Raw genomic sequence first — 14,457 nt, 5'->3', positions numbered from 1 at the left:
TAGCTTTTGTTGGAGCAGAAAGAATACAAAATTTGTGGTTTAAGTTTTCAGGTTTAGTGGGGAAAATACTGAAGTCTGTATTACTGAGAAAATGTTGAAATGAAAAAGTTGTTTTAGCTTGAAAGTCAGAAATTACTAATTTAAATAAAAATTTTTTCCTGCTTTAGAAATCACATAATTAAGAAGATTGAGACAGAAAATGAAATCAAAGTCAATGGAATAAACAGTTGGAATGAAGAAGATACAAATAATGATTTTAGTTCTGTGGAGCTGGAGCAGATCTTGCCAGGACGGAAACAAAATGGAATTCCACATCACAGAGACAGCACTGCCATTTTTAATGGACACGCGCATAGCTCTAAAGGTGCCTTAAAGACACAGGATTGCTTGGTGCCCATGGGCAACAGTGTTGCCTGCAGGCTTTCTCCAGACTCTGCCCAGGAGGAGAACGTGACTGAGAAGAGCAGCACTGACTTCAGAGACTGCGCTGTGCAGCAGTTGCAACAAAGCAACAGAAACACAGATGCTGTGCGGAATCCACACAGAACTAACTCCTCCTCATTATCATCTTTGCATAGTACCACTAAAATAAATGGTGCTCACCAATCCACTGTTCAGGGGCCTTCAAGCACAAAAAGCACTTCTTCAGTACCTACTCTTAGCAAGGCAGCACCTTCAGTGCCATCCAAACCTTCAGAGTGCAATTTTATTTCAGACTTCTATTCTCATTCAAGATTGCATCACATATCAATGTGGAAGTGTGAATTGACTGAGTTTGTCAATACCCTACAAAGACAAAGTAGTGGTGTCTTTCCAGGAAGGGAAAAGTTAAAAAAAATGAAAACAGGCAGGTCTGCACTTATTGTAACTGACACAGGTAGATACCTACTAAAATTGTTTTCTTAAGAAACAATCATGCTTCATCATTTTTTGTTCATATGCTGTTACTGATCTTAGGTTAATACTAAGTTCTTATTTTAAGTTTCTAGGAGCATCAGGTTATGTAAGTTACAGTAAGTATAACTGATTATAAGAAGGCTTTCTGATTTATTAAAGTATTTAAAAGTAAATAAAGATTTAATTATGGTCAGCTGAAAAATTTCAGGTAATTTAAAAAGTAACAAGGGCGATGTTGGAGCATTCATACCTTATGTAGATATTATCAGGGGTTGAAATTTTGAATCGTGTAAAATGTTACATGTATTATGTTTAGTACTAAAACTCTTCTGACAATTAAATTGGTTTGGTAAAAATAACTTAATTTTTAGAAATTTGTTTGCAATGACTTTTAAATGATAAAATAACTTTGACATGATAGATGTTGTAATTGTAGGAGTAGATTTTTAGTAAGCTTGTTTTCATATGTTAGTAGATTGGTTAATTGTATTTTATTTCTTAATATTTGTCATCAAAAAACAAACCAACAAAAAACCCAACAATAATCTGTATTTACATGCCAGTCATTATAAATTAGTGTCTGATTTGAGATTGTAGTTACTTTTTTATGAATTATAGCATATTTTGGGTTTTTCAGGAAGGGCAAAGGATTTCAGATCACTCAACAACAACAATAATACTGCCCTTTAATTTATAGCTGTGGAAACTGAGATACGGAGAAAAGCTCATGGTTATGTCCTAGAAAGTGATAGAACCTCTCCATGTGGGTTTTTCTGCTGTATTTTATTACGTTTGCCATAGTCTTACATGCTTTTAGTTAAAAAATACTTTTTGGTACTTAAGAAGTATTTCAGAATAATGTTTATAGGTATTAGAGTATCCTTAGATTATGCTTTGGCCTTGTAATCTGAAGTTCATTTAATTTTGAAAGCTTCAAAAAACTATTATGAATTATTTCCATGAATGGAAAACAGTAAGAAATTTTCATATTGTATGAAAACATTCAGTAGATATTTGGCTTACACATTCTGTCCTACTTCGAATGTTTTAAAAAGCCATTATTTTGGATTGTTTATGTTATGTTTACATAATTCTATTACATATCAGAATTGTGATTTTTAAAGTTCATTGCATAAACCATTTCCCAAGGTAATAATAGAGGAGCAGAAAGTGTATCGCATTAGAGTTGGATGTTGTTAGTTGTCCTCAAGTCACCTCTGACTCATGGTGACCCTATCTGTAAAGAGCAAAACATTGTCCCATCCTGATAGTTGTTGGTATGTTTGAGTCCATTAGGGTGGCTGTTATGTGAATCTATCTCCGGACTGCCACTTTTATGCTACAAGACCATGGACAAATTCGTTCACCTCTCAGTCACAATTTCCCTTGTCACTTTAGGAAGTGATAACCCATAATATGCACCTCGTAAGTAGTAAGTTTAAGAAAGATAAGATGAACAAAGGCTCAGTGCCTTGCATATAGTAAGGACTAGGTAAATGTTATCACAGTGACACTTTTAGTATAGTCAGAAACCATTTTTTGGGGGGGTTAGGATCTAAGTTTTTAAGAGCCTATTGTGCAGAATAAACCTCAGAATTAGTATTCTTTCTTGAAATACCAGTGGCTTAGTTTCCAACATCATCACAGCAACATGCAAGCTATCATAGTATGACAAACTGAGAAATAAGTGGTATTTCAAATGCCAGCAGGCATAGTGGACAGGTTTCAGCGGAACTTCCAAACTAAGACAGACTAGGATAAAGGACCTGGCAGTCACTGTCTTAAAAAAATGGACAGTGAAAATCTTAATGAATAGCCATAGAACATTGTTTGATATAGTGCTGAAATGGTCCCTCAGGTTTGAAGGCACTCAAAATACAACTGAGGAAGAGCTGCCTCCTCAGAGTCAAGTTGACCTTAATTACATGGGTGGAGTAAAGCTTTCCACCTTCATTTGCTGACGTGGCATGACTCAAAATAAGAAGAAACAGCTGCAACCATCCATTAATATTTGGCGCATAGGATGGATGAAATACGAATCTAGGAAAATTGGAAGTGTTCAGAAATGAAATGGAACACATGAAGATTGATATCCTGGGCATTGTCAGCTGTATGGATTTGTGTTGGTCATTTTGAATCACACAGTCACATGGTCTGTTATGCCAGGAATGACAAATTAAAGTGGAGCAGCTTCACATTTATTGTCAAAAAGAACATTTGAGGATATATCCTGAAGGTCTGTAGTTAGGAAATATGGCCGTGGTGATAGAAATGATGCCAGAGAGCATATGTTGGAATTTTGTAAGATCAATGACCTGTTCATTGGAAATACCTTTTTTCAGCAACATAAACATGGTGCCTGTACACATGAATCTTACTGGATGGAATACATGGGAACCAAATTGACCATGTATATGGAAAGAAATGATAGGGAAGCTCAGTATCAGTCAGAATAGACCCTTAGTTGCTCATAATACAAGCTCAAGTTGAAGCTAAAAAAAATTAAAACAAGTTCACTAGAGCCAAAGTATGGCCTTGAATATATTCCACCTTAATTTAGAGACCAACTCAAGAATAGATTTGACACATTGAAAACTACTACTGACCAAAGACCAGATGAGTAGTGTAAGAACATCATACATGAAGAGAGCAAAATGTCATTTAAATGACAGGAAAGAAAGAAAAGACAAAAAGGAGGTCAGAAGAGACTCTGAAACTTGCTCTCTTCAATGTAGAGTAGCAAAAGTGAATGAAAAAAGTGAAGAGATGAGCAGATTTCAAAGAGTGACTTAGGAAGACAGTAAAATATTATAATGAACCATGCAAAGACCTGGAGTTAAGAAACCAAAATAGAAAAATACACTTGGCATTTCTTTGAAAGAACTAAAGAAAAAATTCAAGTCTCAAGTTGCAATATTGAAGTATTTTATGGGCAAAATGTTGAATGGCACAGGAGGCTTTAAAAGAAGATGGAAGGAATACAGAGTCATTATACCAGAAAAAGTTAGTTAAAGTTCAGCCATTTCAGGAAGTAGCATATGATCAAGAACCGATGGTATTGAAGGAAGAGATCCAAGCTGCACTGAAAGCCTTGGCAAAAAATAAGGCTCTAGCAATTCACAGAATACCTATTGAGATGTTTGAACAAGTGGATGCAACACTGGAGACGCTCACTCATCTGTGCTAAGAAATTTGGAAGACAGCTACCTGACCATCCTGCTGGAAGAGATCCATATTTGTGCCCATTCTGAAGATAGGTGATCCAACGGAATACAGAAATTACCAAACAGTGTCATTAATATCACACTCAAATAAAATTTGCTGATGATAATTAAAACAGTTGAAGCAGTACGTCGACAGAGAACTACTAGAAATTGAAGCTGGATTTAGACGAGGACATGTATTGAGGGATATTATTGATGATGTCAGATGGATCTTGGCTGAAAGCAGAGAATACCAGGAAAATGTTTACCTCTGTTTTGTTGACTGTGCAAAGACATTCGACTGTGGGAATCAACAAATTATGGATGACATTAAGAAGAATGGAATTCCAGGAAGCAGTCATTCAAACAAAACAGGGAGATAGTGTGTAGTTTTAAATCAGGAAAGGTATAAATCATTGTGTCCTTTCATCATACTTACTCAGTCTGCATACTGAGCAGATTATCTAAGAAGCTTGACTATAGGAAGAAGAGCACAGCATCAAGATAGAAGGAAGACTTATTAACAATCTATGATCTGCAGCTCACACCACCTTGCTTGCTGAAAGCAGAGAAGACTTGAAGTACTTACTGATGAAGATCAAAGACTATAGACTCTATTTTGAATTACACCTAAACATAAAACAAAAATCCTTATAGCTGGACCAATAAGTAACATCATTATAAATGGAGAAAAGATTGGCATTGTCAGGGATTTCATTTTACTTGAGTCCAGAGTCAGTGCCCATGGAAGCAACAGTCAAGAAATTAAATGATGCATTGGGGAGATCTGCAGAAGAACTCTTTAAAGTGTTAAAAAGCAAACATGTCACTTTGAGGACTAAAGTGCTCCTGACTCAGGCTGTGTTATTTTCAGTCACCTCATAGGCATGTGAAAACTGGACAGTGAATAAAGAAAACTGAAGAAGAATTAATGTCTTTGAATTATGGAGTTGGGGAAGAATATTGAACATAGCATCATCTGTCAGAAATATAAACAAATCTGCCTGGAAGGAATACAGCTAGACTACTTCTTAGAAGCAAGGATGGCAAGAGTTGTCTTACGTACTGTTTGGTCATGTTATCAGGAAAGACTAGTCCCTGTCGAAGGATATCATACTTGGTAAAGTAGAGGGTCAGCAAAAAAGAGGAAAACCTTCAATGAGGTGGATTGACACAGTGGCTGCAGCAGTGGGCTCAAACATAGCAACAATTGTGAGGATGGTGCAGGACCAAGCAGAATTTCATTCTTGTACATAAGGTCACTGTGAGTCAGAACCAACTCTACCAAACAACAGCAATAAGCCTGTGAGAGAAAACTCCTTTATGAGATCAGAACATTTTACAAGCTCAGGGTTATTATTTGCAGGATTTGTGTGTCTTGGAGGATGGGGAAGAAGGTGAAGGATGAGACCAATAGAGAAGAGAGCTCTGATTGTGGCTAGGTTAGGGTTAAAATAATCTCTGTGTAGCTCCGAATGATTAGAAACCAGAGACCTTAGGAGAGGGCGGTCACCATTATCTCCTTAAATGTGGTATATATGTTTCAAAGCTAATTTTTTTTTTTTTACAGTATTTAGCAGTTTAGCACTTCCGTTATGTACGGTTTCATTGATGTTACATACGATTATTGAAGTTTATCTATTTAGAACAGTAGCATGGTAGTTTGAGGGCCCTTTAGAAGCCTACTGGCTGGTGCATTGTAGCCACTTACTGGCTGTGTGACTTGAGTAGTTATTAATTTGTAAAATGAGATGATAAAATTACTTACCTGTTAGTAGTGTTGTGAGAATACATGGAAAGCCCTGGTGATGCAGTTGTTAAATATATGACTTCTAAAGGGGCCCACCCAGTGGCTCCTTGGGTTGAAAAGTCTGCTGATCTGCTCTTGTAAAGATAATAGTCTAAGAAACCCATCAAACAGTTTCACTGTTGTCACATGGGGTTGCTATGAGTCCAGAATTGACTTGACTGTGCAGCAACAACAAAATCTCTTACACAGTACTTGACCTGTGTTAGACCTACCAAACATTCAATAATAGTAGCAATTTTATTGTTCTTTTGTCCAGGAATGTTAGTAGAGTATGTGGAATAGTGATTATCAGAAGTTGCTTAGCTCCCTGTAACTACATATGTAAATTACAAACTTTTATAAAATAATCAGCATATAGAAATAATTTTTAGGCTTTCAACCATTTTATTTAGAGACTTAATTATTAGAATATAAGACGGGAAAACATAGTTTTCTTTGTAATTTGATTGTATATAATGATTCTTTATAATTGTTTTGAAACTGAAAAGGAAACTACATTGGTATCTCTGAATTACTCTGAGCTGCTAAAGAAACTTAAATTTTATTTATGAGGTGGGAGAAATAATCTGCAATCGGTTCTGTGTTTTTTTTGTTTTCTTTTTTTAAAGTCTCCATTCTGTGTGTAAGCATTTTTAAATAGAATTTTTTAGAACTAACTAGATGTAATTTTTTAAATACTAATTATTAGTTCAGGGTTTGAATGTTCTCTTTTGCCTTCTAGGAAATATGTCAGTATTGAGTTCACCCAGACATCAGAGCTGTATAATGCATGTTGATATGGATTGCTTCTTTGTATCAGTGGGTATACGAAACAGACCAGATCTCAAAGGTCTGTATTCTTATTTATGTTTAAGAAAATTATTATGTTAGATAAATATGTATACTAAGGAATTATAAAATCTGTACAAAATAATTTCTTCTGCTTTTCTTGGCAAAATCAGTTCATGCTTCTAACTTTTCTGGACCCCATTATGAAGAAAGATATAGGGAAATAAGAAAATTTTTCTTTCTCCCTATAGTCATACAGTCTTCAGGGGAAAATGCTCATCTTCAGATGAAAGAGTTCTCATGTGACTAATGTAGGCTGGGACCTGCATTGGGCACTTTTTCTGTATGTATATATATATTCCTATATAAATCTTCTGTATTTTTTCTGTATTTACTTTTCTTTGTTAATAAATGGAAATTGTATGGTAGCCTGTGTCACTGGGAATAGCTCTTGTGGCACAGTGGTTAAAGCATTTGGCTACTAACCAGAAGGTCGGTGATTTGAATCCACCAGCTGCTCCTCATGTTAAAGATGAGGTAGTCTTCTTCCATAAAGATTTGCAACCTTGGAAACCCTGTGAGGCAGTTCTGCTCTGTCCTGTAGGGTTGCTATGAGTCAGAATTGACTAGATAACAGTTGGTTTGGTTGGATATCTTTGGGATCCAGCAAACAAATTAAGATGCTAACTTAAAAAACTTGATTAGCTATTTAGATGCTGGTGGACAGTCTAGCTTTTTGGTTATAGAATAATCTTGTATTACTGATTACTTCTAGAATATGATAGGTCCAGTCTTTTAATGGAATTTGAGATATTTATGAACTAGTCAGTGCTTTTAAAAGAATATTTATTTTGAGTTTTTTCGGTAGCTATCCGTGTGTCTGAAAGAGAAAACGATTAGCATTTTCTTCTTAGAGTCATTTCTTTCCTTATAGAGGCAATTATTGATGATGGCACAAACTATGGGGTTAATACCATGGCTTGATTTTTGTCATCCTTGGTAGTTGTGAAAGAAATTTTTAGAATGTTGAATTGATTTTAGCCCATGGATAACTTTAATAATTTTATTGCGGTAAAATATAACAAAAATTTGCCATTTTAATTATTTTTAAAAGTGCAGTTCAGTGAGTATTAATTATATTCACCATATTGTACAACCATCACTACTATTTACAAAAGGATTTCATCACCCTTAACAAGAATTCAGTACCACTTAAGCAATAACGCCCCGTTTTCTACAACTACCCCTAACTGCTGGTAACCATGAATGAACTTGAACTTGTCTCTGCATTTGCCCTTTCTATGTATTTCATATGTGGGATGATACAATGTTTGTTCTTTTATGTTTGACTGATTTCACACAGTATAATGTTTTCAGGGTTCATCCATGTTGTAGCACGTATCAGAACTTCATTTCTCCTTGTCACTGAATAATACCTATGAATGACATTTCATGCGTCTTTGATTTTTTTTGTCCTTATAACAAAAGCATTCTATAAAATATCTTTGAATCATCCATGCTATTGCATTACAAAGTTAATTATCTTGTAACTTAACCATACACAAAAGGAAATGCTGCATTGAAAGTAATTTTATAACTAAAGCAAAAACTTACTGAAGAACTATATAATCATGTTTGATTATACACTAAGTCAGATTGTGATACCTATGTCTGTAATACTTAATTTGTTTCTCTTGCTGTAAAATTGAAAAATTAGTATTGGTAGAACTCTACTGTTTTGATATTAGGATCAGAAATATAAAAAGTCTATATGCCGTTAGTGGTTTTTTTTTTTTTTTTTCCTCCTCACCTCTCTAGTGTGGAATCTAGATTCTGAATTGCCTATTTTCCCCTGTTAAAAAAAAGAAGCAAAAAACATTGAAAGATAAGTAGCAGTGCTGCTTTTTTAAGTTGAGTACATTTCAAAATGACCACATATAGTTTACTTTTTTGATTGGTGCTGAAAAACTTAGGTGGTATTAGAATAATGATTGATAAACTTTAAAGGTATTACCTTCTTTAAGGATCAGAGCCTAAAGAAAAATGTCATTTAAAAAATCCTTTGAAAACTTTACATGTTGTGAATATTGTTAACATTTCTGTACTTAGATTTAGAAATAATTGTATTCTTTTCCTCACAGGAAAACCAGTGGCTGTTACAAGTAACAGAGGCACGGGAAGGGCACCTTTACGCCCTGGTGCTAACCCCCAGTTGGAGTGGCATTATTATCAGAATAAAATCCTGAAAGGCAAAGCAGGTACAAATAATGAGCTTTCTTTTGAAGTCATAGTGCTCCTGTTGAAGACTTCTGGATTTTGCATTTCGTATTAATGTTACAGAAATGAAAGCAGAATTGAAATAATTAGCTTATTCATTCATGGGTTTTGAGGACGTTAGTGACATTTTAAAGCAAAATTTGAATGTAATACAAATGACTGGTTTATAGTTATTTTTCTCAGAATTGATGCTTTGTTGAATTAGATGGTGATATTTTCCAAGGACAGACAGTGATGAATGTTTTAAAAGGTGTGATTAGTTTGCTTTGTATATACATTTAGATTCGTGATGTAAATGATGGACATCATTTTATGGAAGCCTCAAAACTCAAGAGTTAACAATTACTAGTTGTTTAGTCACTGTATCACAATAGGGACAGTAAAGTTTGTGTTGCTAAGAGGTTCGTGTGAGGAAATAAGATTAGAAACAGTGGAACTTCTAATTTATTGGAATCAGAATTATTTCCTTTTAAAAATTGGAATCAGAATTATTTCCTTCTAAAAATCTATTTCATATAAGAAATAATCTTATTTCCCTGGCTTTTATGTTTTAGATATTAATAAAAATAATCGTTAATACTATTTAAGGTTTTCATATATCTGAGTTTTTTTTTTCTCCTTGAGAAATAATTGCATAGAAATTAAATTCCTGGACTCTTATGACAGTTTCTTCATGTGTTTCTGCAAGCCCCCCCCCCCCCAATTTTTAATTAGCCTTTCAGAAAAATAATAATCAGAAGCTAGTCAATTAGATATACAGTATAATAGAAGGCATGCAATTTGGTTTTCTCCCAGTTTTTTTCAGTTCCGTTAAAAGAAAACCTTAGGCTTATTTTAGAAATAGATCTCAGTGAAGTTAAGACAGAAAGAAAGCCAGTATACATTTCTGAGCACCTTTTTATTTTTGAGATTACAGCCCTTTTTTTCATTAGAATCATCTGTTTACATGGTATAAGTAGGATAGAAAAGACAGTAGAGGCACATTTGTGCATCATGTATACATACATTTTCCAGGTTTTCTAAAGCTTTTTTTGGTCATTTAAATTTTTAAAGAGATTTTTGATAGCTAGACTTTTGTGTGCCATTAGTAGATCTTGGAGCAGCTATTCTTTATGTAGAATTGTTCTTGTTGAAATTTAGTTGTATTGTAGTATTTGGCAATGTGGGTATTTTCTTAAGTGTTGGTAACACGGTTTTGTGGTAGGTTGGCTTTTTTTTTCCTCCTGTGTGGTACTATTCTAAAGGTAAAAATCTTAAGCTTTAGAAAACAAGTAGATTAAGGAAATGTACAATATTTGTCATATATTGGGCACTCAGTAAGTACTTAATGAATGTTGAAAGAAGGAAATATCATGTGCTTACCATTCAGTAGTAGCTCTTTAGTTACTCAGTGCTCAAGGTTCTGTTGTGAGTAGAGTCTTGTGTTTGTGACACACGTCCGTCCTGCTTTCAGCACTCTGTATGTAAAGTTTTGCAGAAGCACTCATTCCCTAGGAGTAGCAGAGCTAGTTCTCTTATTTTCCCTTCCATCACAATCAGTCTGACCATAAATAGCTTACTAACAGACTACTGTCATTGGGTACTTAATTGTCTTCATCAGTTTAGCCACTGGATTTTCATAACATTTTAATGACCTTTTATAACTCATATTGTTCTACCCCTAAATGTGGGTGGAAGGTAAATTATTAGGAGAAATATTTTAAATTTCATTTGCCATTGAAAACTGTCAAAAACAGATTTTCTCTCAGTAGAAAAAATAAATATAACACTTTATATTTTATACTCTTGTTTTAACTTGATGCCATTCACTTTTATATCCTAAGCCTTTTGACCCATTAGGAGCTTACCAAAATATTTGCTACAGTATAAAATGAATAGATTGTCCTATTATAAAATGTGGTTGCAACTAAGCTTGTACTCAGAACTAGTTTTTTCAGTGCTTTTGTTCCTCTTTCCTTCTTATCTCCTGATCTTTCTTTCTCTGGGTCATTGTTAGACAGTTAAGTTTTAAAATATTGAGGATCAGTTTAAGAATTAGAATCTTTGGCTTCCACATGTTACCTTTTTTTTGTTGTTGTTCAGGTCTAATGTTTTGACTTGTATGGTGAGGCAAAGTATTAGGACACTTAGCATCTTTAGTCTTTCATAGAAACTTCAGTTTCTTATTCCCCATATTCACAAACTCTTGTCTAATCAGACTAGTATAACCAGGGGATCTCCTTCCATGACTTCCTTTTTGAAGCTGCTTCCTGAGCAATACTCAGCAGTGACACTTCTCATTGATGATCTCATTGTTTGGAATCCATTTGTACTCAAGATTTCATGTTTGGGGCCTTTTATACCCCATCTTGGATTCCCAGGATGCAGATGTTTCCTATCCCTTCAACAGCTTCAGTTTTCATTCTAAAGAAGAACAGTTTTTAAAATCGTATTAGTCATAGATTTATTCTCAGCGATTTCTTTTTCACAGACTTGGGTCCTGGCCTCTGATTTCTCCAACCGTTCCTCCACATTCTCCATGTGCCCGTCTAGTTTGTCAAGTTTTGATGAGCAGTTCTCTACTTTGCCCTCCAGTGAGGACAGTGTGTCCCTGCATTGCCCTGAATCTCACATGAAGCAACTCAGTCCGCTCATGGAGGGATCCACGCACTCTGCTGCACTGTGGAAAAGGTCAGCCAGCCCAGTGAAGAGAAGCACAATGGTGCTGCGTCTCAGGCCAGGGCATTGGGAGAGCATGGACCAGAGAGACTGTTCGCACCTCAAGCATGATTTTTCTCTTAATTTCCAAAACAAGTATCTTATTAGGCTATTTAGCCCTTCAGATAACAGAGAAGTCACATAACTCCCCAACTTTAAGGCTTAACTCATAGTAACACCTTTGAAAGGCAGCTGGTTGTGACTGTTCAAACTTCAACACTTCTTTTTTGGTCTAGTAGCACCCTCTATTGCATTGTGATTTACAATCCTGAAATTCTTACACATTTTTCAGTTTTAATAATAGACAAATAAAGATGATATGTAGCCTTCTAACAGCCTTCAGAAGCACTGAGTAGCTTAACCTGCATTCTGTCTTTAATTTGTAACAGTGTAGCAGTGTGTTATTCACATATCAGAAACCAAGCTCTAATCCTATAGTATGCTGTTTTTATTTTTGAGGCAAGTAGGACTTTACCCCATTGAGATGGCAATCCTTAGAATTTGATTTGCATTTATGCTTGCGTGTGTGGGTGCTGGAATCTGGAAATGTTTGATTGGGTTGCACAATTGGGTGAAAAGTATTGATGGGGTTACTGGAGTAACACCAGAAAGAGTTGTCTTAGCCTACGAAGCCAGATATTTTGTCATGTTTTTCTGGTGGTACATTAACTCTGCTGACTTTCCAGGGAGCATAACAGCTCTGAAATAAACATAAAAGGAATGTTGGGTTTGTTAGTTATATTTTGTTACAGTGTACTTAAAATAGGTTTGTCTTGGAATTAGTTGAAGTGGTATGGCTTGGTCTTGTTTACTAATGGTTTTTTGTTTGTTTGTTGATAATAGTGGAGATATGACTGAGATTGTATTTTTAGAATGTATGATTTATATTTATAGCTTACTCTTCTTATAGCCTAATAATAGTATCCCAAGAGACCTATAACTGAAACTCTCTTAAATCTATTTCTCAATGACTAGTGAAGCTAAAGGTGGTAAAGGAAGTAAAGTGGCAGGCAGCCATAGGCTCAGTAGGTTGTGTTTTATATTCTTGAGTAAAGTTGTAATTTGGTTTGGATGTTAAGAGATATTAGTTAACTGTACTATTTAGACTACTGTTGTGTTCTATAAAGCAGTTGGCATTCTTGGCACACTTGAGTGTTTTTAACTGACCGTGCGTTTTTAAACTGAAAGTAGAATTACCTAAAAGGGATAATGTTGTGAGGCTCTTCTCCCTGATAAGTGTTCAAAAAGAAAAATCTTAAATTTAGGACAAAGATCTCTTTATGGTTATGTAACCTACTAAATGATTTTTTGATCACATGGCTTGTAGGAATTTGATGTTTGTTGAACATATTATAATTAGCTTTATGTTTTGCAGATAGTTCTTTTAGGAAACAGCAAAGAGCATTCAGAAATTTGTATTTCCCATGAACTGCTTCCTATTAAAGGGTAGATTACAGTCCTTTTAAGGGAATAAGTGGTGGTTCATCTTCCTGATCACTTTTTATCTTTGCCAAACTCAAGAGGCTGTGTTAAAACAGTATCTTATATTTATCTTTCTGTTTGTATTTTTTAATCTCTAGTAAACAGGACACTTTTAATTTGTTATAAGTGTTTACCTGACTGCTGATGAAGAGTATAATGGAACTTAACCATTTTACAATTATAAATTTTTGTTTTTTTAAATAAGGGAATAAATACCAATTGGAGATAACTGTATTTGGAATTTACTAAACATTTGTATAGGAGAACAATGGAAAGCAGATTTCTTGAATGAAAGTTAAGGACAATCAGTTTTTAACAAATAATCTTTCAATTTTTTTATTTTCAAAGCAGAAATACCTGATTCATCAATGTGGGAGACTCAAGATTCTGCACAAACAAATGGGATTGATTCTGTTTTGTCAAAAGCTGAAATTGCATCTTGTAGTTATGAAGCCAGGTATGTAGAAGTTAAGTGCATTGTCATACTTAGTGTGAATAGTTAGTTGAGTTAATCATTTTTATATAATCTTCAGAAATGAATTTAGACACATCAGTCAGGCCTATGATTTACATTTGCATTTGAATGTTATGTATTATAGGAAAAAGTGTTTCTAGTTTTCATCCCTCTAGTTCCTTTTTTTCCCCCTTCATGAATGCTGGATAACTTTAAATGGTTCCCTGATGAGAAATTGAGCACTGTCACTTTTTATAAAACTTGTCTTTTGAAGCAAGGAAGATAGTTTTGAATGAAAGAGAATCTTTTTTTTTTTTTTAAAAAAAAAAGCAATCCTGGAATCTAAGCCTTTAGATTCTCGGTTTTGTTGTTTCTTGTTTTGTTTTTTAATTATGTTAAAACTCATTTGTGTGTTAAATTGTTGTTGTTGGGTGCTATCAAGTTGGTACAGACTCGTAGTGACCCATGTGACAGAGTAGAACTGCCCCAAAGAGTTTTCTAGGCTGTAACCTTTACGGAAGCAGATCACCATCACCATGTCTTTCTCCCATGGAGCTTCTGGGTTCAGACAACCAACCTTTTGGTTAGCAGCCAAACGCTTAACTGTTTTGCCACCAGTCTCCTTTTCCTGTTAAATTACAAGTAAATATTTCCATACTGGCATACCTAGTAATATCTTTATTTAAAATCATATAAGAGCATTGTCAGTTTGTTAACATAAATTTTGTGTGTAGATCTTTGTCTTACAGTAACTTTAAACCCTAATTACAATCAACTGTTTCAGTACAAGAAGAAATAGACATATATGTTCTTCATAATTATAAAATATCACTCATTTTGAAGTAATTGAATAGAATAGTTGTCATAAA

General features: G+C 34.6%; 1 protein-coding gene across 1 annotated transcript in view; it reads left to right on the top strand.

The window, feature by feature from the left end:
* The window catches only part of REV1 (REV1 DNA directed polymerase), an 88,338-nt gene that overhangs the window by 42,494 nt on the left and 31,387 nt on the right, over positions 1-14,457 (top strand). The window contains exons 5-8 of the mRNA XM_007959471.2: positions 168-877; positions 6,632-6,739; positions 8,820-8,936; positions 13,483-13,591. Coding sequence (XP_007957662.1) covers positions 168-877; positions 6,632-6,739; positions 8,820-8,936; positions 13,483-13,591 — 1,044 coding nt within the window. The remainder of the gene's footprint in view (positions 1-167; positions 878-6,631; positions 6,740-8,819; positions 8,937-13,482; positions 13,592-14,457) is intronic.

This window comes from Orycteropus afer, unplaced genomic scaffold (assembly GCF_000298275.1).
Source record: "Orycteropus afer afer isolate SDZICR_OR568_19922 unplaced genomic scaffold, OryAfe1.0 scaffold00017, whole genome shotgun sequence".
NCBI lineage: Eukaryota > Metazoa > Chordata > Mammalia > Tubulidentata > Orycteropodidae > Orycteropus > Orycteropus afer.
Note: the sequence above shows the minus strand (reverse complement) of the source record. Positions and strands in the feature narration are given on the sequence as shown.